At 43.7% G+C, this 23,726-nt stretch overlaps 1 protein-coding gene across 6 annotated transcripts in view; it reads right to left on the reverse strand.

The window, feature by feature from the left end:
• TERF1 (telomeric repeat binding factor 1) overlaps positions 1–23,726 on the reverse strand; it is a 65,786-nt gene that overhangs the window by 20,766 nt on the left and 21,294 nt on the right. For 4 of the 6 annotated variants that reach the window (XR_012797338.1, XM_075583476.1, XM_075583473.1 and 1 more), the window contains 9 exons: positions 18,002–18,132; positions 12,875–12,961; positions 11,240–11,389; positions 10,685–10,776; positions 9,077–9,172; positions 6,813–6,896; positions 5,329–5,394; positions 5,143–5,237; positions 4,325–4,410 (listed from right to left, as the gene is read on the reverse strand). Coding sequence is in view for 5 of the 6 variants with exons in the window: in XM_075583476.1 (XP_075439591.1) it covers positions 4,325–4,410; positions 5,143–5,237; positions 5,329–5,394; positions 6,813–6,896; positions 9,077–9,172; positions 10,685–10,776; positions 11,240–11,389; positions 12,875–12,961; positions 18,002–18,132 (887 nt within the window). In the remaining variant the exon portion in view is untranslated. The remainder of the gene's footprint in view (positions 1–4,324; positions 4,411–5,142; positions 5,238–5,328; positions 5,395–6,812; positions 6,897–9,076; positions 9,173–10,684; positions 10,777–11,239; positions 11,390–12,874; positions 12,962–18,001; positions 18,133–23,726) is intronic. The other 2 variants (XM_075583474.1, XM_075583475.1) reach the window with 2 other exon arrangements.

Genomic DNA, 23,726 nt, shown 5'->3' on the forward strand with positions numbered 1-23,726 from the left:
ATCTATCCAAGTACTAGCCCTGGTGATAGTGCTACGGTAGGTAAATGATCCTTCATAGCATCATTGATTTCAGCCTTGGGGAGCACCTGCTTCCCAAGTTACAGGCCCAGATATGGGGTGCCGGAATCTCTTCATTATTTAAATACCCTGGTCACGTGACACGGACGATTTAAAAATGGCGGCGATACTGGTACTCGATGCCCCATTCCAGGGCCTCTAACTCAGAAAGCAGGCGGTCGCTGAGCCTGAAATCAAAGGGGTTCAGCTCGGGAGACCACCTGTTCCCACACACTAGTAATAAAAATTACATTAAAAAAGCTTCATTACCATAGCAAATAGCCGCTACGGTAACGAATGTCTTAAATTTTTAATTTGGGTTTTATTACTAGTGTATTGTAGCAGGGGGTCTCTGGAGCAGAACCGCGTTGATTTGAGGTCCGGGGAGCCCCTGCTTCCCGAGATACAGACCCCGTTATGGGGTGCCGGTATCTCCTATGCATTTAAATGTCCTGCATCACGTGACCGTGGGAATCAAATGCATAACAAATACCGGCACCCCATAACAGGGCCTGTATCTTGGGAAGCAGGGGGTCCCCGGACCTGAAACCAACGCGGTTCTGCTCCAGAGACCCCTTGCTACAATACACTATTAATAAAATGTAAATTAAATATTAATATTTTCGGGCGAGATTTGCGCAGGGAGAGTCGTCTCTCTCTCTCTCTCTCTCTCTCTCTCTCTGCAGCAGAAAGAAATTGCCGGGTGAACCCTTTTCAGAAGGGCGATCTTCACACCGCCGGCTACTCACCATTTTTGCAAATGTTGCTATCACTGGTAATCGGGGCTTTCTGCATACCGTGATAGACACGCTGTCAAAAATGGTGATTTAAAAACCCTGGCGATTTTTTTTTTTTTAAATCGGTGCTTAGTGCATAGGCCACTTTATTGGGTGAGCAGCTCCCTTACACTGTTGTACAACGAACTAATGACATTTGTTTTTTGATGCGCTGTTTGTTCTATATATTTTTTTAATGTATGTCTTTATTTATATAGCGCTTCACAGTAGTAATACACGTGCCAATCATATAAATAACACACCCCATAATGGGAAGTGCTTCAGACATAAAAGTAACATTTAGGAAAAGGAGTCCAGAGAACGTACAGAGACAGTAGGAGGGTGTTCTGGTAAGTGCGTCTGCAAGGGTCCAAGGTTTATGTAGGAGTTGTAAAGCATCAGCCACAGTGCTACTTATATGCTTCATTAAGCAAGTGTGTCGTAAGGTGGTCACAAAAATAAAGGTGAATGTAAACAGATAAAATAAAAATAGTGTGTGCAGTGCTAAAAAGTGAAATAAAGCACTCACAAAGGTTATGGCGGTTGATAAAGCAATAGCAGTGATCAATGTAGGCCAATATCCGCAAACCACGTGTATCCTCAAAAGATGGAGATGAGAAAAAAAAACTTGCTTCAACACTTATTTGGTGTGATTATTCAGTCTGTGCGTCTTTGTTTGTTATTGTGTTTTAACATGGGTCTTAAAGGTGGATAGAGAGTGTGCTAGTCGGATATTGAGGGGAAGGGCATTCCAGAGGTGTGGGGCAGTCAGTGAGAAAGGTTTAAGGCGGTGCATAGCGAGAATTTAGGGTTGAGATGTAAGGAGGGGGCAGAAAAGTGTAAAGCTTTAAAAGTGAGGAAAACTGACCGGGATTTGATAGGAAGCCAGGAGAGGGATTTCAGCAGGGGAGGCGCTGAGACAGATCTCGGAAAGAGTAGAGCGATTCTGTCAGCAGCGCTTAGGATAGATTGTAGGGGAGACAGGTGAGAGGCAGGAAGGCTGGACAGCAGGAGGTTACAGTAATCGAGACGGGAGAGAATGAGGGCCTGTGTCAGAGTTTTAGCAGTCAACCAACAGAGGAAAGGGCGTATCTTTGTAATATTGCGGAGAAAACAACTACAGGTTTTAGCTACTTTTTGAACGTGAGAGGAGAATGTGAGAGAGGAGTCGAGTGTGACACCTAGGCAGCGTGCTTGGGCTACTGGGTGTATGATCGTACTTCCAACAGTAATGTGGAATGAGGTAGTACGGCCAGGTTTGGGATGAAATATGAACTCAGTTTTTGCCATGTTAAGTTTAAGTCGGTGGAGGGATATCCAGGATGATATAGCAGAGAGACATTCAGAAACTTTGGTCTGTACAGCAGGTGTCAGGTCAGGGGTAAAAAAGTAAGATTAAATCAGATTGTTCAAAGAACTGAATCAAATGCTAGAAATCCCTATATTTAAAATTCACGTAGCTATCCTGTTCTACCTCTCTTACAACCTTTGTGCTACCAGGCCCTGTTATACATCGATGGAAAGCTCTTATCCCATAGATTCATTGAGCTCCAGTATGAGTTAACGCAGGGGAGCGCAAACTTTGAAGCTGCGCCCCCCTGCCGGGCCCCCTCGGTCCCACCAGCTGCGTCAAATGACGCTCCGGGGTCGGGTTACGTCACGTGACCCATGGCGTCATTTGACGCCGGTGACGTGACGTCACATGACCCCATGGAGACGCATGTGAATCCCAGTAAGTGTTACTGTTGGAGAGGCCTCACGCAATCCCCGGCATTTAATTTAAATGCCTTGGAGAGGAGGTCGGGACCTCTGAAACCACCCGCGCCCCCCTAGACAAATCTCCTGCCCCCCTGGGAGGCACGCCACCCAGTTTGCACACTGCTGAGTTAACGCACCCATAATGATAACTGATAAATAACCCCCTTAAGGTATCATACCACCTACTCCCTCTCCCTCCGTTGTTACTACATTGGCAAAAGGACCAACATGGCTACCCACCCTACTTTGCTTATAGAGTTGAAAATTCAAACATCCGACAATTTCATAAATGTAAACTCAAAAATGTTGTAAAATCTTTTTTTGTGTGCCTAAAACACAGACACACAGACACACAATTTTAGCACTGTGCCATCGCGATTTCTAGAATTAGGAGCCTGTTTAGAGATAGGTGCTGCAGAGTAACTGCAGCTGGTCTTAAAATATTATAATGGGGTCTTGTTTTAGCGACTTTGGCTACGCGTAATTTTAACATATTTTTAATATTATATATTTTTTCCCATCATATGCCAAGGGGTGCAGGCAGGGTATTTAGCAACCAAGTTAGTGAGAAGTAAAGCATCACAAAGGAGTTGAACGATTACAGTATGGATTAGAAAAGTTTCTGGTTTCTGTACGTAGCTTCATCCCTCTGTGCACTAGTGCCATGTGGATGTAGTCCAAAGCTCACTAAACATGTGGAACGTGCACCAATTGGTAACATTACTTTGTGCTCCGACTCGACTATCGTTAGCCAACACTAAGTTGTCCCTTTAAACGGAAAAATAATAATAAAATACGTTTCACATTTATTTAAAAATATTTGCCATTATTACTCCATGACAGTATAGATGTGTGCGATAGAACTTCCCACATGCACTATGTCTAAAATACTATATGAACTCTGAGAGGGAAGTAAAATCTATCACAGGCAATGCGTGTAACCGTTTAGTTATACACACCCTCGTGTTTTATTCATGTTTATTATATAAAGACTGTCCCAATCCACTGTCTTTTACAATTACTTCTCCCTCTGTAGCACTGGTTTCATCCCAAAAAAAAAATCAATGCAAACTATCTGTAGCACGTGTTCCAGCTTTGAAACTCTCATTCTCCGCTTCCTTTACATACAACCATCTTAAAATTACATTTAAATTAAGAGACAAAAAAAAGTCTGTAATAAGCCCAGTATAGAGTTTGATTATTGACTTGATTAATTCTTATCAAAGTAACATGCTCACTGGAGTCATTATCAAGAATTTACAGTCAAATACACTCACCAGGCCTGAGATGGCACTCAAGATGGAGGCATCAAATGTATGGCTAACCATATTATTCTGGTTACAAAGTCAAACCAAAGAAAATGCTTACATTGCTTCAAACGTGCACATATTGTATCCCAGGGTGTGCGCAAACATGGGGGGAGGGGGGCTATATTCTCTGCCGGGGGGTGGAGGGGCACGCAGGATTTACAGAGGCCCCATGCGTTTCCCGAAGGCATTTAAATTAAATGCCGGTGGAGCGGCGAAGGCCTCTGTCAACTTCTTACCTTGGTTCAGACGACTTCCGGAGACGCATGGCGTCAAATGACGTCACGTGACACTGTGTTGCCATGGCAATGTGACGTCAGAACACCGGAGCCAAGATAAGGAGGGGGGTAGCGAGGAGTGGGGGGGGGGGGGGGGGAGAGCCGACAGGCGGGCGCAGGGGAAATCCCATCAATTAACAGTGCATACCTGTCTTCTCTTAGGGGCATTAGAACTACAAGGCATTTCTGTGTTCACAGTTTTCACATTCTTCTGATTTTCCCAGATTCGCTTTCCTAAACATATAAAGAAATCACAAAAGGACAGTATGGAATAGTTATTTCTGTAATGCTATTTAAGGCAAAGCAAATACAATATGCATGCACAACATTTTACAGCATCATTTAAAATTTCAAGAAGAAATTGAAGAATGCGTATTTGCGTGATATGGATCAGATTTAGTACTGTATACATTTAACACGCAAAATGATTCATTCAAAAGATGCAGGCAACAGGAATGTTTAACCCCTTGAGTGTTGCAGGATTAATTCCTTAAGTGCTAGAAGGGTAAAATATATAATGACACTAACTTCATGAATGTAATAATAACTTTTGATCTCTAAATTAACCGAAAACACTCACCATTGTGAATTTTAGGAAAATGCTTAAAAAGGTACCACGCTATTCCAAACAAGCAAAAACACATGCTACCAATAACGTGACTTCGTGAGAACACAGTAAATATGTGATTTTCCCTCCAGCATGCTAATCGACATTTTTAAATACACTATTTGCATTAGAAAAATAGTGGTTTTATTTTCTTTTTCAAGCACAGTTTGTTGCTCTCTGAGTTTGCATCATTAAGTCACTGTGTTGATTTCTTTTATTACACATTTCAGTTTAGAAACTTCGCTGTAAGAGATTGGCTCAAACAGCAAAATGGTTAAATACTAGCAATGAGACACAATACTGATATGAACAAGAAAATGCAAGTTATTAAATGTTGTTGATTTTGTTCTCTTACATACCTAATTTTGTGTGACTTGTTAACCTGTTGATAGCACACGGTTTATCTGGATTCCAAGGTGTACACTGTGCCAAGGAAAATAGACGTTTTTGAGGCCTGCAAGAATGGCAACAAAAGTATGTTATTATGACAGGTAAAGCTGTTAGAGTGTTCTATAAATGTATTGCAGACCAGTATTATTTATTACCTTTGCATGGAATGTTCTGTATCCCCAGTTAGTTCTGTTGCATTACTGGTTACCTGCAATTCATTTCTTGGAGGGGGAGAGGGAGTGGGGAGGGGGAACAGACAAAAAAAAAAACACAAATAGATATACTTATTAAAAGAAAGCTCATGTAAAGATCAAAAACAGTGTTAACCATTTAAGTAGTCGTTTTGAAAGGTAAAAATAAATAAAACTGATTTAATAAAAAGTGTACGTCATCTATCAATACTTTTTCTGTACTCAAAGCTAGTTATGGAACCTTGCAAAAAGTGAACACCTGTAGTCTGTTTTTGCCCACAAAAAGATAAAAGCGTATGTGCATGCATACATACTTGACCAGAAATATAAATGACATACATAATGTTGACAAATGTGTATAAGACCCCATATTTGTCAGCAAGCCGACGGATCACACCTACAAACTTTTTGTTGGAGCTGTATGAAACTCCCTAAAAGCTCACAACACTTGTACAGGGCTGGCGACAGTGGCTAAAGTGAATGCTGTAGAAAGAGGCAGAGCTAGGGCTGGGTGGGAGGCGCACCCCTCTTGGGAACACAGAACAGACCGTCTGAACCCCCACGCAACCTTGCGCAAGAACAACGACACCACACAAGGACCTGCAGGCATCCAATTGTTCCCAAAACTGTCACAAATACCAAGAAAACAAGGATAACCAGAGCCAGAGGGTCACTCCTAGGAGGGAGAATGGGCTGTGGTAGAGAAGTCCCCGGTAGCATGCACTCGCTAGTTAGTGACAGAGTTAGGGCTATGAGCCAAGGACTAAATATAATCTGTATGTGGAACTCGTTCGTGGTGGTTATGTAGGTGAGAAACCTACACCATATGTGTTACATGTGCACATTACAATCAGTGCACATAGTGCTCACACGCCACATCTCATCTTCCGAGGGGATTTTATTCACATATGTACAGTATATAGTATTTCACACATTGCTTCTTCTAATTTGAATATATGTTAATAAAATTTTATTTTATTGGAGATTCTCGGTGAGCTAAGTCAGCTCTTATGAACAACCGGTATTGAGACTATTACTCAATTGCACCCAACTTTTCACTGCAAATATTACTGAGAGAGTGCAATCAATAGGGAACCCTCGTGTGTGACCCCCTGAGGGGATTCATATTGGATTTTATGTATATTGACTATTCCCTTATGCACCTTCAGTTCTACATTGACTTTGTATATAATTGATAATAAGGTCGAGCGGCTGGTTCCTTTTTTTGTTTTTAATTATGTCAAAAGGCACAGAAAAGTAAATAAAACTGAACTGATTGACCATTATGTTTTTTAAACAAAGGGAACACGAATGCCCCAATCTGCAACTACTACTTCAGAAGTAAAGAGAAAAAGTAATTTAACTGTGGCACTGAAAATATAGTAATTACAACCCTATAAAATGGCTACTCCCAGCTTTCGTACAAGTAGAATTTGGTTTGGACTTACTGATTAAGGTCTTTAGTGTTAAATATTCTGCTCTGCTCGGTTATGTCTTCTGATAGAGCTGAAGAATTGTCTGTATTTTCCAATCTGTAAAACAGTTCATTATTGAATCTTTACGGTACCACTAAACAGGCACAGTTATTACCAAACTACAGAGGTGAACCCATTCATGGTGCCTGAAGCTCAAGTCTTTATTTAATGTTGTGAAGCTGCTTTCCCATGCTGGAGAAGATTTGGTCCCATTCGTTTGAATAGCGCTAAGCTCTTCTCTAGCATGGGACAAAAACTTGAGTGTATTGTATAGGCCCCATACTGTTTTAAATGTGCAATCTGTGACACACGCAAATAAGATGTTAGTGATGTTCATCGAGCTACCTTTCCCATTTATGCTGTAGCAATCCATATATGGCGTTACCATACAACTGAATAGCAGTACTTGCTGGATCACGGTACCTGTATGTTTCCTGGCTTTGTTCAGTCAGTATTATCAGGCTGCCTACCTCACACATATATGTGAGTTTCTTTCTACTCTTGTTTAAGATTAATTTATTTAAATTAATTTTCATCACATTTAGTATGCACATATATTTTATGCATTATATTTAAGTGCTTTTGCCAGCACTTTTTCTTTTTTTCTACACTAAGAACATAAAGACAATTGATAGATACAGGAAAATTACATATACAACACGGCATAAGAGCATACAATATGCAAATAAATAAAAGTGAATCTGTGTCCTTAAGAGGCAATCTAACATCAAACAGTTTTAGTCTATTGATTAACAGTGAAAATATACCACAGATCAACATGAACTAATTGCAGCAATCGCCTTGACAATTTCTTTTAAAATGTATTTCTAAAGTCTAAGGCCCAGATCAACAGAGGGTGATAAATTCTAATTGGCATGCTTTTTATCTGAATTACTACACTTGTTTGGGGGTCTGTCTCTGCCTATGTTCCTCAATCAATTAGCTGGCATCCTATACAATTCTTGATCACCTACAGTACAACATGGTCCTCCTTTTTTTTGCCAGGCTGTTTAATCCACTGCCCCTAAGGAGGTCTTCACACCTTCCTAGTGATGTTCTTCTGTCAATAAAGTAATTTTTTAATATCTTCAATACCTGGCTCCATTGGCTGTGCACTGCTGATACTTTTTGTTCACCTGCTTGACTTCAGGATTATGTTTTCCAGAGCAAAGCAGAAAGTGTGCCCAAAGTTCTAAATGCCACAAAACATTTACCCATGGTCCTAGCCATTGCGCTAAAATGATTCCCCCTGCATTTGTGGTATTCAGTGGCAAGCTATGTCCTCTGGCTTAGCTCAAGATGATTTCCCGGCATTTAGAGGAATTTGCTGCTGTCATTGTATGCTACTCAAGTGTAGGGCCACACTGGTGCCATGTAGTATTCCAAAAGCAGGAATTGCCTTCAATGAGCTATACCATTTACATGGTCAAATAGATTCTCTTTGGAGAGACCATGTGCTACTAAATTGAAACAGGATTTGATCGATTCCTCTATGATGACATGTGTACTCCAGAAGCAGGTAAGTGCCTTATTGTGTTCCATGTAGAAAAAGTTGTTACGATTTCTGATCGTCAGTGAGACCGCCTTCTATAGGGGACTCACCTGTTCAGGCTAATTGGCAATTATCCTAGTGATTATTGGGCCCCCACTCCGTCAGTGTACTAGGCTATGAGCCCTGCATGATTCTATGCCGCCTGCCAAGAGCAGATGTTGCTATATTTGTGTAGAGCCAGTCCACTCTCACACTGTTGTGGTTCAGAGCATGCTTGCACCTTTTAAGAGTATTTTTCCCTGACATTAGACTTGCGTTCCTTTATTAGTGGTTTTTACCCTGCCCTGTCCCCCTAACGGGATTGCTTTGGAATATCCCTGTTAATTTATACTGGCATATAGAGGGACATAGAGAGAAAAGTGGGATTATTCTTGCTGATTTACGATAATCCATTTCTTCTTGTCTCTCCACTCCACAACAATGTTCCTGCCCAGAAAAATGTTTTTGTTGCTTGACCGTTATGCTTGCTTCTCTTTCTTTCTATTGTTTTCCTAGATGGATAACTGCGGTGAGAAGGAGAACAGGGAGCTTTATAGGGGCTGATGGAGCCCGATTCGTTTAAAAGTTTGTCCTGCCCCGAATTGGGGAATGCATATTCACTGTACTGGGAAAGTTTTAATACCTACAGTATAGGTTTTAATACAGTATATTACTAAAATCTATATTGAGTATAAAGTTAACTTACTGATTCCCCTCTGTATTTTCGATTAACCGGTTGTTCACCATGGTGTCTTCTTTTTCAACTGAAATCCAATCTTCTTTTGATCTGAAATAGATAGATCTACAGGTTTTATTTAGAATGTATTTTGAAATATAATCAGAACAAGCAGATCCCTCAATGCATGATTATATATCTCATCACAGGGAAATTCTATAAGCACATACAGAATGGTAACAACATTAAAATCAGAGACTTTATGAATGGTGACTCTTTTTATGTTGTTTATTTTATTAAGTAACACAGTGGACTATACTATATCAGAAAGACAAGCAGAATGCTCAAAAAGCATATCATTCTGCATCGATCTCCAATCAGGAAAGCACTAGATCATGTTTCTGGTCCAGATGACTTGTCTCACCAACCAGAGGCACAACCTTTCTGATAAGAGGGGATAGAACCTGGTGTATTGCCCATTGAATACATCCCTACTTTGCCATGCAGGGGACAAAATAAACTTGTACTACATTTAGAAGCTAGGATGATTTACAAACTGGGTATGCTATCCCCAAGAGACTTAAAGAGGACTTCAAAGTGGGATTTAGTTTCATGAACATATCATGGATTACCCCTATGCAGGTATGCCAGGCATATCCTCACACTGCATTGCAATGGAATGGCCTAACAAGTCTGATGGCGGGAGCACCTTGCACAGTGTACATGTTGATCCTGGCATTACTTAAATTCCACCTACCTTTCAGAAACACGCCGTGATTTCTTTATCGGTGAAACGCTGGATCATAAAATGTAGCCGTGTAAAACGGACAACAGCGGTATCACAATGGCCCGACAGGACTAGATAACCCTTCCTTCCTTGTGCAGCATCATTAATTTCACATATCTGTACAATATGTCAGAAGTGCGCAAACTGGGGGGGGGGGGGCACAACATTTTCTTCGGTGGGCACAGCGCTTTCAGAGGCCCTGCACTCTTTCCCAAGGCATTTAAATGAAATGCTGGGGGAGCGTGCAAGGCCTCTGCAAGTTCCCTTAACTCGTCTCCGGCGGCTTCTGACGACACATCACCACGTCGTCAAATGACGCTGTGGGGTCACATGATGTCGCGTTGCCATGGGAACGTTGTGACGTCAGAAACGCCGGAAACAAGGTAAGGCGCGAGCAGGGTGGGAGCTAGCAAGGGTGCGCAGATGAAAGTTTGCGCACCACTGCAATATATATCAGCGTCCATAGAATACTGATATGGATGCTTTGTCACATTCAAGTTACTTTCGATCATAATTTGGGAAAAATATATGTATCTATTGTTCATTATAACTGTTTCTGTTATGGATATGCAAGAGCTATAATGTTGTACCTGCTTTGTTTGCTACTATTAGTGATGTTTCCATTAGTTACTCCATTGCCGCCTATGGATATAGAGTCCGTCCATAATTACACATGTGATGCAATTTTAATACCCAATAACGGACTCCAGTAGAAGCAACTATACTGCCCTTCCACTCTGCAAGTATTTTATTTTAGATATGCCTTATTCTATGCATTATATGAGACAAACTACAAGTTCATTAAAATCAAATTAGTAAACTATTTGTAACTAAGCTTTTTCTACACAGACCTTTTATCAGCCTCCAAGTCAGCATCTTTAATTTCACCTGTCGGGGTTTCCTGTGCACTTTCTGTCTTAGCTTCTACCACCTTTGTGGCTACCTTAAATAACATGAAAACAATATATATCATTGCACTCTATGTTATAAGGTATATTATAGTTGTCACGAATATAAATAAATACAGATAAGAGTTGCCAGTCCTGTAAAAACATAAAACTAAGCAGATGGTACAAAAAGTGTACTGTATACATTTTCAGAGCACAGACAGACACTAAGCAATGCTTCAGGCTATAAAGCCTGGTCTCAATGTCTTCTCTACTCTTAGCCCAGCTTGTCTTATATGGGACCAAGAGAACAGGAAAGAGGGGTGAAAATGTGTGCGAGCTGATGCTCTTCAATAAGGTCATCATATAAAATGACTTGTGGCCTCAAGAGTTCGTCATTTGCCTGTCAACGTTAAACAAAAATAAAAGAATTACAATTAAGTAGATTCAACTTTGTTTCACCATCTGCCTCGTTTTTAGAATGCAGTAATCATGTTAATGGCTCTTTCAAACACACACCTTCACCAGAAAAACAGATGGTCTTGAATTCAATGTTAGATCGATGTAGGATTTGATTTTCGTCAACATTTCAGTGTAACTGAAATTCCGGAGGAACTCATGGTATGTATTCTTCTTCTCAATAATCATGGCCAACTTCATTCTCAAATACTACAGATATAAAAACAGAAAACAGTGTTGGTTAGAAACAGATGAGCATTATAAAATCAAATTAGTTGAATACTTTCAAATTCTATGTAGGTTGTGGTGCCTTTTACTGGACCTGCATTAGAAATATACATCACTATTTGGCCTGAACTTTAGAGGCCACACTAGTTCTTAGGCTGCGTCCATGGTAAGTTCAGCTGGGCGGAGGTGTGTCTAGGGGCGTGCCAGTGACGTCACAGAGCTGGTTCGCCCTCATTGGGCGAACCGCTCACGTGACCGGCCTGTCGCGCCAAGAAATCAGTTTGAACGGATTTCTTCCCGCTTCCGCATGCGTGTCCCCTCACGCCTCCGCACGGTCTGCCCGACCGTGGATGCAGCCTTACAGAAGCTAGACATGTGTTTGGTGTTCAATACTCATGAACATAATGTCACATATATATCTAGTCATACTTTGTTTTATTGTGCTCAGTTTGCATAATTAAGTGTTAAAAACAGGATGCGCTTTTACAGAGACTCAGGAAGCATATGAGATCATTTAGGTTTTGGCTATACTACAATTTCCTAAAATAATCAAATTCTGTGAATAAATATCCTTAAAGAGTGGGTAAAACAGATGAGAAAATCAATTTATTTGTGTGGAAGATGACTAATGAAGGTTGGAAATCCTTATGCCAAGAACTTGGATTAGATTTGATGTGTCATTAAACTACTAAATTGTGGAAGGTCACTTGCAAGGCTAGTGTTCTTTTCAGATGCATCTACCCAAACTGAAGGCTGGTGTTAATCAAATATAGTTATCACAACATAAGAAGATTCTGTTCTCTCAGAAGCAACCTTGGCTCTAATAGTTTATGATCTTTTAAGCATGCAAAAAAAGAAATGCAGCTTTTCATGGTGAGATAAACTTGTTACACTCACAACCTGTACGAACGATAGAAAAAGCTCCTGATATTTAATCAAATTAAATATTTGAAGTTAATGCAGTCTGTGTTGATCACCCTTTTGTGTATTTAATATTGACTTATTTTAAGTGGCCTCTTTTTGTCTTTTCCAACCATCTTTACTTTTTAATCTGTCGATCTGTTCAGGAGACACTAGAGACTGAAATATTAAGTGCCCGGGAGGTTAAAATGGAGTTCTCCCCCCGACCCCAGTACAGTCTAAAAAGGTCTCCATAGTAACCGCAGAAGCTAGGAAAATTGCATGTTTTTTTTTTTTAGTAATGTTTCTACTTTAAAGATTACTATCCAAGTATGTATGTAAAATGTTATAACAGGTTGCTTCAAACCTTTGTCTAGGGCTTTTATATTAAAGCAACCATTTTGTCAACATAATACCATCTATCATTTTTTTTTTTCAAAACCTGAAATTTAGAGAAGTTACAGATAATAGATCTTTTTGTTAGTTATTAACTGGAAAAAAAACATGTGAACTGCATACAAGGCATACTATCAACTGTCATTTATGTTAGTCACACTGTCACGTCACCTTATTTGACTCGGTTTCATTAAACAGCCTGTCAAGGACTTCCGAAGACATCTTAAACTTTCCCTTTTCCATGCAAACTGCCACAGCCTAAATTGAGAGATTAAAAATACCAAAACGGTTTATATTTATTGAAGAGTATGGGTCAGACAGCATTACTAATAATGCCACAAAGCGCTTCAGCTGTCGGTGCTCGAAGACAATATGAATCCCCAGTTCCTGATAAATCTGAACAAAACCAGTAGCCTTCAATACACACAAAAATAAAAATCAAGTCAGATCCCACTAGTGTCCAAAAAGAAAATGTACAAATAGGTAACATAAAAAATACAAACTATTTTAATATGTACAAACATAAAAACATACAATCTATGGATAGTCCAAAAAGACAAAAAAGGTCTAGTAGACTAAATCTACAGCAGCGTTTCCCAAATGGTGGGTCGCGACCCGGCACCGGGCCACGGCACCAAAATTGCCGGGTCGCAGCGAGGCTGGCCGCGCGGTGTCTCCCGTCCCCCCCGCTCAAGTTAAAAAACAATGGCGGCGATTCCCCCTGCGGTCCCGCGCGCTTGCGCAGGGCCCGCTCCTTTCCTCCCCCCCGCTCCCAACGTGGGACGGAGGAGGAAGTACCAGCTCCTCTGCGGCCCGCTTCCCCCCGCGGCCAGCTTCCCGAGCCCCCAATCCCACCTCCCGTCCCGGGCAGCAGGGGATATTGGGGGCAGCAGGGGAAAGCGTCCGGCGGCAAGGTAAGTCACCCCACCCAGTCACTGCCTCCCACCCAAGTGTCCCTGGCCCCCTCCCACCCACCCAAGTGTCCCTGGCCCCCTCCCACCCAAGTGTCCCTGGCCCCCCCCTCCCACCCACCCAAGTGTCCCTGCCCCCCCCCTCCCACTCACCCAAGTGTCCCTGCCAACCCAAGTGTCCCTGGCCCACTCTCTCCCACCCACCCAAGTGTCCCTGGCCCCCAAAGTATCCCTGGCCCCCTGAGTGTGTCCCTGGCCCCCTACCTCCCACCCACCCAAGTGTCCCTGGCCCCCTCCCTCCCTCCCACCCACCCAAGTGTCCCTGGACCCCCCTCCCACCCACCCAAGTGTCCATGGACCACCCTCCCACCCACCCACGTGTCCCTGGACCCAAGTGTCCCTGGCCCCCAAAGTGTCCCTTGCTCCCTAAGTGTCCCTGGCCCCCTCCCACCCACCCAAGTGTCCCTGGCCCCCTCTCTCCCACCCACCCTAGTGTCCCTGGCCCCCAAAGTGTCCCTGGCCCCCTCCCTCCCACCCACCCAAGGGTCCCTGGCCCCCTCCCACCCACCCAAGTGTCCGTGGCAAAGGTGTCCCTGGCCCCCTCCCACCCACCCAAGTGTCCCTGGCCCCCTCCCACCCACCCAAGTGTCCCTGCCCCCTCCCATCCACCCAAGTTTCAATGGCCCCCTCCCTCCCACCCACCCAAGTGTCCCTGGCCCCCTAGTGTCCCTGGCCCCCTCCCACCCACCCAAGTGTCCCTGGTCCCCTCCCTCCCACCCACCCAAGTGTCCCTGGCCCCCTCCCTCCCACCCACCCAAGTTTTCCTGGCCCCCTCTCTCCCACCCACCCAAGTGGCCCTGGCCCCCTCTCTCCCACCCACCCAAGTGTCCCTGGCCCCCTCCCACCCACCCAAGTGTCCCTGGCCCCCTCCCAACCACCCAAGTGTCCCTGGTCCCCTCCCACCCACCCAAGTGTCCCTGGCCCCCTCTCTCCCACCCACCCAAGTGTCCCTGGCCCCCTCCCACCAACCCAAGTGTCCCTGGCCCCCTCTCTCCCACCCACCCAAGTGTCCCAGGCCCCCTCTCTCCCACCCAAGTGTCCCTGGCCCCCTCTCTCCCACCCACCCAAGTGTCCCAGGCCCCCTCTCTCCCACCCAAGTGTCCCTGGCCCCCTCCCTCCCACCCACCCAAGTGTCCCTGGCCCCCTAGTGTCCCTGGCCACCTCCCTCCCACCCACCCAAGTGTCCCTGGCCCCCTCCCTCCCACCCACCCAAGTGTCCCTGGCCCCCTCCCTCCCACTCACCCAAGTTTTCCTGGCCCCCTCTCTCCCACCCACCCAAGTGTCCCTGGCCCCCTCTCTCCCACCCACCCAAGTGTCCCTGGCCCCCTCCCACCCACCCAAGTGTCCCTGGCCCTCTCCCAACCACCCAAGTGTCCCTGGCCCCCTCCCACCCACCCAAGTGTCCCTGGCCCTCTCCCACCCACCCAAGTGTCCCTGGCCCCCTCCCACCAACCCAAGTGTCCCTGGCCCCCTCTCTCCCACCCAAGTGTCCCAGGCCCCCTCTCTCCCACCCAAGTGTCCCTGGCCCCCTCCCACCCACCCAAGTGTCCCTGGCCCCCTCTCTCCCACCCACCCAAGTGTCCCTGGCCCCCTCCCACCAACCCAAGTGTACCTGGCCCCCTCTCTCCCACCCACCCAAGTGTCCCTGGCCCCCTCCCACCAACCCAAGTGTACCTGGCCCCCTCTCTTCCACCCACCCAAGTGTCCCAGGCCCCCTCTCTCCCACCCAAGTGTCCCTGGCCCCCTCCCTCCCACCCACGTGTCCCTGGCCCCCTCCCACCCACCCAAGTGTCCCTGACCCCCTCCCACCCACCCAAGTGTCCCTGGCCCCCTCCCTCCCACCCACCCAAGTGTCCCTGGCCCCCTCCCTCCCAGCCAAGTGTCCCTGGCCCCCTCCCTCTCACCCAAGTGTCCCTGGCCCCCTCCCTCCCACCCAAGTGTCCCTGCCCCCCCCCCTTCCCACCCACGTGTCCCTGCCCCCCCCCCTTCCCACCCACCCAAGTGTCCCTGGCCCCCTCCCTCCCACCCACCCAAGTGTCCCTGGCCCCCAATCCAGTCACATCCGTCGTTGCCTGTAATTCACTGTTTGTGTCTGTGTGCGTATAGGGGAGAGCAAGTGTGTGTGTGTGTGAATCAGTGTCTGTGTGTATCAGTATCAGTGTAAGTGTGTGTGTATCAGTGTGTGTGTGTGTGTGTGTGTGTGTAGCAGTGTCTCTGTGTGTGTATCTGTGTCTCTGTGTGTGTAGCAGTGTCTCTGTGTGTGTAGCAGTGTCTCTGTGTGTGTATCAGTGTGTGTGTGTATGTGTAGCAGTGTCTGTGTGGCTGCGTGTGTGTCAGTGGCTGGGTGTGTGTCAGTGGCTGCGTATGTGTGTATCAGTGGCTCTGTGTGTGTATCAGTGTGTGTGTCAGTGGCTGCGTGTGTCAGTGGGTGTGTGTGTGTGTGTGTGTGTGTGTGTGTGTGTGTGTGTGTGTGTGTGTGTATCAGTGGCTGTGTGTGTGTCTGTGCAGGCCCTATAGGCCAGTATAGGCGATAAAAATTTTAGTGGGTCACGAAAAAGAAGTTAAAAAATAACCGGGTCACGGAAAAAAAAAAGTTTGGGAAACGCTGATCTACAGTATCAGTGGCAGTAAAACATTAAGTATGAAACAGAAAAATACTTTTCCACATCTGTACAAACACAATAGCGGGGCGCAAAAAAAAACGTATTTTTTTTGCCTGTTGCTATTGTGTTTCTACAGATGTGGATAAGTATTTTTCTGATTCGTACGTAATATTTGGTAATATGGATATAAGCGAAAGTTTAAAAATAAAAAAAAGTCTTCATTTAAGATTACTGTACACAAACAGCAGCATTTATCCTGAATTGAAAAATAATTTAATTAAAAAATGGTGCTATATCATTATCAATGCTGGGAGAGGGTGGTCATTGCTTAAAATAAGAATTGTGCAATTTAGACAGTTCAATTAACAGCTTATTCAGTTGCCTGGGACTTCTATCTATATACAGTAATAACTTATCCATCAAACAAAAACTCAACATAGGGCAGGCAGTTGATGTATTTTAGATTCATTCACCTCAGGGTGTCCATATGTCGTCCTTGTAGAAGTAAAAGTCATTAACTACATTCTTTGAGTACTGAGAAAAAGGCAATTAAATACTCTTGTTGAAATTATTTTAAAATAATACAGTACTGAATGAGTTTTATAGTTTGGAAACACTGAACTATGACTAAATAGGCACTTAATGAGATTTTCAATATAAATATCAAGAAATTCCAAGTTAGTAAGTGCATTTAGTGAGTTTTTACCAAAAAATGCACTTCATGAGTTTTATCTCTACAATGACAATATGTATGCGAGATCACATTTGTACTACAGTAGGTACCATGTGGCAATTTTCTTCCCAATACCTTTGATTCTCGGCCCCCTGTAGATCCGTAACATTGCAATGGCTCTCACCCTTTTTATAGCATGGGCACCACTGGAGTATTTGTAAAATCTCCAGGCACCCCTGCTCATCAGACTGCACGCTCACACTCACCTCCTTCTTACACACTCAACGTCATACTCCCCATTCTCCATCCCCCCCACGCCTGTCACCGAGCGCACACATCCTTTTCCTCAAACTGCCTACCCATCGCCTTTCTTCATCACACAATCCACCAATCACGACAGGGAGGCTGAGAACTCCCCCCTTTTCTCCCCTGTGCCGGGCTGAGAGAGGAGAGTGAGGTGGATCACAGCCTCACAGATCTGCAGACAGTGCAAGACGAGCGTTTCCCCCTGGGGTCATAGCACCCGTGGCAGGGGGTCGCGGCACCCTGGTTGAGAAACACTGCTCTGCAGGATACCTTCTTTTTAAAGCAGATTATCTGATAAGTCATATATCTTTGTGCCCAGGACTGCTGAAGAAAGTTTGGAGATTTTGGTGATAGCAATGTTCAAGACACAATATGGATACGCTTTATATAAACCAGGACCAACTACATATGCTTTTTTAGGCAGGTCCTGTAGTTTTAAAACTACCAATAGTTCATATTTTCCTACACATTACAAAAAGGTCAGTCCAGTCCGGTTAACCAAAACGTATCAACTGTTAAATTACCAAGTGGTTCATTTTAGGCCGTAGTGCAATGAGAAATTCATAGCATAAAAGTAGCTTGCCAAGTCTCCCATATGCATGCTGCCTATTCTCGCATCTCATTTTCAAATTGACCACCATGTTACAATAATAATAATAATAATAATAATGCAGCCTGCTTCTTCAGTCCCAGAGTTCCCTGCAATTTAAAGAATGGTGCATATAAACAAATAAAGATACATTACCTGAATTTTGACTAAAAGTTTAATTTCGTTATGAAGATTCCTTGCATGTCCTTCCTCTTCCTCAATTAAGTCCCACACCATTGCAGCGGCTTCTAAAGGTGTAAGTCTCTCATCTGTTTCGAACTGTGCATCTATAAAATAAAAAAGGCGCTCTCACCATACAATGTTCCCCTTTCTGCAAAGTGGGACAACCTCTACTTGTACCTAACATGCTATAGACAAATCAGAGACCAATAATTTCCTTTGCCCCAGATTCACTGGTAACCCATCAATCCAAGTAAACTATTGTCCCTACAAAGAGTACATTTGCTTTCAATTACACCCATCAAGATACATGTGTGTTTACAAATAGTGTAACCATATATTTTTTAATTAATATATAATTCTGAGAGAGAATCTCTGCTTAAAAGGTCACTATTAAATATACATACATACGAGAAAAAGGATGAGCACCTATCTCAAAACCCCAAAATAGTTAACTGCGTGCCGCCTGGGAAGCAAAACAGTATTGACTAGAGAAGTGTGCCTCAAAGACATGGTACACAAAAGGATCCCAGATAATGGCGCACTGCAGACCTTTTTAATGTATAATCGGTCAGAAGCATCTGAGATAGCAATTTAAAATATTTTATTTATAATCACACAATAGTTAAAAATAGGTATGTATCCAAATGTGAGAGGACACGTACCTATGTACAGGTACCTCGGATTATATCCATATAGTGTAAAATATGAATGAAATCTCTATAATGTAAATACTGAAATGATAGCCTAGTGATAAATATCACATCAATAAAGAATCGTTCCTGTGATGTAAATAGGTCAAAAGAATGTAAATGGTACTAATGTGCAACTAAAATGCTGAGTGGTATGACCGTGATTGACAAAGTAAACCAAGATAGTAAATACACTGTGGTATGTCTAGCTGAATACACTGTCGCTTACTGCGCATGCGTCTCAAATCACGTGATCAGCAGACCGTGTGATAATCACCAAAGTCTTCATGAGTGAAGGTAAGTGAAAAACACTAGTAAATTGTTGGTAAAATAACCATAGTGCTGTTGGTGAATGATAGAAAACTTAACTATAGCAAAGTGTACCAGACTAGACATACAGATGGCATAGCGTATAGAGCCTGGGGCCATGATCCCACATTAACTAGTGTCAGAATGAACACAAATATAGCTAGTGGGTAGGAACTGAAACTAAATAAAAAGCGCAAATAATATATATGTACATATATAGACACTGCAGAGTAATATAGTGTTACTTATGGGGATATCTTTAATAAGTTTCCGGAACACTAGCTGTGAGTGTCTACAGAGTGTATAGGAGTTACCACAGGACGGCAGGATCAAAGTAGCTGTGAAATAAACAGAGTATATTCGTGTCTTATTCAGTTGGTGTATATATAGGGAGCCAATATCATATATATATATATATATATACTGCAGTGCAGTTAGTTTTTACACGGTTCAGAGTATATGCACGGCCACGGCATCACGTCATGTGACTCCTATATGTGGCCACTCCGGAAGAAGTCGCATGAGCGACGAAACGTACATCGGGTTATAGCCGACACGACTGTGCTATTCTGTTACAGATTACCTCGCTGGTCATATCTCTTAGTGTTAAAGCTGCAGTTCAGTCAATATCCTGCATGTGTGTTTTTTTTAATAAATCAGTTCTGCTGTAGTAAGAAAAAATACTTTTAGCATTTTCTGTTTTTAAAAAAACAACTTTGAAAGACCAATTTTCTTGTATTCTATTTTAACAGCCATTTGCTAAGGCACTGCCCCTTCATGTCCTGTCACAAGCCCTGGCACACCCCTTTGTCAGCCCTGCCCTCCCTCTAGCACTTGTCAGTGCAGGAATGCTCATGAATATTCATGAGCTTCCACTGACAGACAAGCAGAATATAAACAAATCCCAGCTTTTAATATGTCACCAAATTTCGCCCTATCAATACATGGAGAACGAATTGACCTGCAGCTATACAGTTCTTTAGGTAATTAGAGATTGCACACACAAAACTATTGAAGTAAAAAAATAAATGTAAAAAAAAAAAAAAAAAAAAAAACTGCAGCTTTAATGCCTATGCTCTATATATTCACATTCATCATGCCGCTGTATACTTTCTTTATGCGGCAATATAGGAGTCACACGACGTGATGCCATGGCCGTGCATATACTCTGAACCATGTAAAAACTAACTGCACTGCAGTAGTATATATACAGTATATATACCTTCCTGAGATCTCCTGCACCAAAGTGCAACTTTCGCTATATCGACAGCTCCACGTGACGTCACACGGTCGCGTGCACATCGCCGTCGCTATAAGGGCAGCCTTAGAAAGAATGTACCATAGATCTTCAAAAAGGAGGGAAAGTTAGGCTTCCCGTCAAAATGCCTCTCCATTCATGGAAAATAAAGTAAAGAAAGAAATCGCTTTGCTATTAAAGGATAAAACATGTATATCACATATATGAATATCACATTATATATATATATGATATTGGTTCCCTATATATACACCAACTGAATAAGACACGAATATACTCTGTTTATTTCACAGCTACTTTGATCCTGCCGTCCTGTGGTAACTCCTATACACTCTGTAGACACTAACAACTAGTGTTCCGGAATCTTATTAAAGATATCCCCATAGGTAACACTATATTACTCTGCAGTGTCTATATATGTACATATATATTATTTGCGCTTTTTATTTAGTTTCAGTTCCTACCCACTAGCTATATTTGTGTTCATTCTGACACTAGTTAATGTGGGATCATGGCACCAGACTCTGTATACGCTATGCCATCTGTATGTCTAGTCTGCTACACCTTGCTATAGTTAAGTTTGCTATCATTCACCAACAGCACTATGGTTATTTTACCAACAATTTACTAGTGTTTTCCCACTTACCTTCACTCATGAAGACTTTGGTGATTATCACACGGTCTGCTGATCACGTGATTTGAGACGCATGCACAGTAAGCGACAGTGTATTCAGCTAGACATACCACAGTGTTTACTATCTTGGTTTACTTTGTCAATCACGGTCATACCACTCAGCATTTTAGTTGCACATTAGTACCATTTACATTCTTTTGACCTATTTACATCACAGGAACGATTCTTTATTGATGTGATATTTATCACTAGGCTACCATTTCGGTATTTACATTATAGAGATTTCATCCATATTTTACACTATATGGATATAATCCGAGGTACCTGTACGTAGGTATGTGTCCTCTCACATTTGGATACATACCTATTATTAACTATTGTGTGATTATAAATAAAATATTTTAAATTGCAATCTCAGATGCTTCTGACCGATTATACATTAAAAAGGTCTGCAGTGCGCCATTATTTGGGATCCTTTTGTGTACCTTGTCTTTGAGGGACACTTCACTAGTACATACAGTACATACATACAATTTCCTGGATATCTGGTACCAGTTATACAGAGGAGATGCAGAGGTAAGACTGCGCTTATAGTGACGGCGATGGCGCACAGTGCCATCACAAGTACTTGAAGTCCGTCGCGAGTGCCCATAGTGGGCATGACCGCGCTGCGTAGCAACCTGAAGCTCTGGAGAGTAGTGATTTTGTCCTGGACGTGACAGCATCATCACGTGAGCGGTTCAGCCAATGAGGGCGAACCGCTCACGGCCACGCCCCCTGTTGCCTTCCTGAGATCTCCTGCACCAAAGTGCAACTTTCGCTATATCGACAGCTCCACGTGACGTCACACGGTCGTGTGCACATCGCCGTCGCTATAAGGGCAGCCTTAGAAAGAATGTACCATAGACTTCAAAAAGGAGAGAAAGTTAGGCTTCCCGTCAAAATGCCTCTCCATTCATGGAAAATAAAGTAAAGAAAGAAATCGCTTTGCTATTAAAGGATAAAACATGTATAACCCATCTATCCCCCCTTAAATTGCAGATCGGGCCCCCTAAGGTGTTCTGGGGTCTGGCTATATGTCTCTGTGTGGTGCATACCTGCTGGCAACAGGAGGGCCTGAGTCTCCCACGATGACATGGGGGACAACAGGAACAGGTTACTGGGGTGAATGCCTTCGTTCTCGTTCAATGGTGCAGCGCCTCCATCTGTAGTAAGCCCCAGGGACGCGGGGTGGAATCCCTACCAAAGAAATCCCCCTCCCAGGGATGAGAGATTCCAGTCTCACACAAGGTTATCTTTTAAAACCAGCAGACTCTTTATTTTCTTGGGCAGCAGTCGACAGGTACAGTTGATGCACAGTCCACTAACTGTTCTCCCTTGTGATGGTCCCTGCCGCCACTCTGGACCAAAGGGTATCCAGAGTGGGGCTAGCTCTTCCCTCACCCCCTAAGCAGGGTGAGAGGTATTTGGTCCACCTCACTAACTATAGCAGCTCTACTCATGAGCTGATCACTCCTCTCCTCACTAACACTAACTCACTCTACTGTCAGACTGACAGAACTACCAGATACCCTCTAAATAGGAAATGCACTGCTCTTTATGATCTCAGCAGGCACCGCCCCTGTGTCTCTTGATTGGACACAGGGTCAGGTGACCTACCTCCACCATTCAGGGCAAGTGCTTGAAGTGGGGGAAACCCATGATAACTCCTGGCAACCTGCTCTTATCAGGAATTATACCAGGAGGAGGATAGAACTATAGCCCCATGTCTTACCATGGCTACACTCTCCCTCAGGTGGAAATCCAATGGTCCCCACTTGGACCTAATTTGCTGGACCACCCTGCAGGTGAACAATCTGTGAACATACAAAACATAATTAATCAATATTGTGTACACGAGACTGTAACACCCATGATGGCGACATACATAGTGGGAAACTCCCAACATGGAGAACCCATAACTTCAATAATAATGACGGGGATCAGGCTTCTTCACTTCCCGCTCATTGTGATCCACAATCTTAACAAAGAAGGGTTGTACAGGCCCATTCTCCGGTATATGTATATGTTCTTGCCCGTACTCCAAGCCTTCATCACAGAACATATTTTGTCCTCCCTTATGTAGGTAGTGCTACCAAACTTAATTCTTAAGTGCGCAAGAACTGCGTCTCTGAGCCAGGTATCTCTCTGGTCCTCGATCTCCTGCATTATCGGCTCTGGCACGTATGGAAACTCATATCCATGAGAATGCCGATATCTGCCGCTATGGCTCTATCTGCACTACTTAACTTAGTAAGGTTCCGGTTCCCAGCCTTTCCCGGCAGTACCCAGAACTTTGGCTCCTGCAATATCATCATACAAAATAGATGAGCCTTTGGGGGTGATTACATTTTGCATGATGTCTCTCCACCTGTTATCTAACTCATCGGCATCCTCCTGTGGACAATAAATAGGTGCCTGCGTTCCACCAGTGATCTACAATATCTTTCTTTATTAACACAAATCTGGTGCGGTCCATCCCCTCATGATACCCTGTGAATAACGGTGCCCACCATTTATCTCGGTGCTCATATGAGGATGACACACTCATACCTTCCTCAGACTCTGCTCTGGAGGATACACCAAATGTCGCTGCCTCTGTAGAGTGCGAGCCTTTACGCCTCCCTCTAGGGACATTCTTGTAAACCGTGGGATTCATCTTAGGTGGTTTGGGACTTACGGGACCCGCTTTTGCAGTAGACTGGGACCCTCGGGGAATACCTCTAGGAACAGGATTAAACACAGTGGGGTTAGGTACATGTACAACAC

The sequence above is a fragment of the Ascaphus truei genome, chromosome 2 (assembly GCF_040206685.1).
Source record: "Ascaphus truei isolate aAscTru1 chromosome 2, aAscTru1.hap1, whole genome shotgun sequence".
Lineage (NCBI taxonomy): Eukaryota > Metazoa > Chordata > Amphibia > Anura > Ascaphidae > Ascaphus > Ascaphus truei.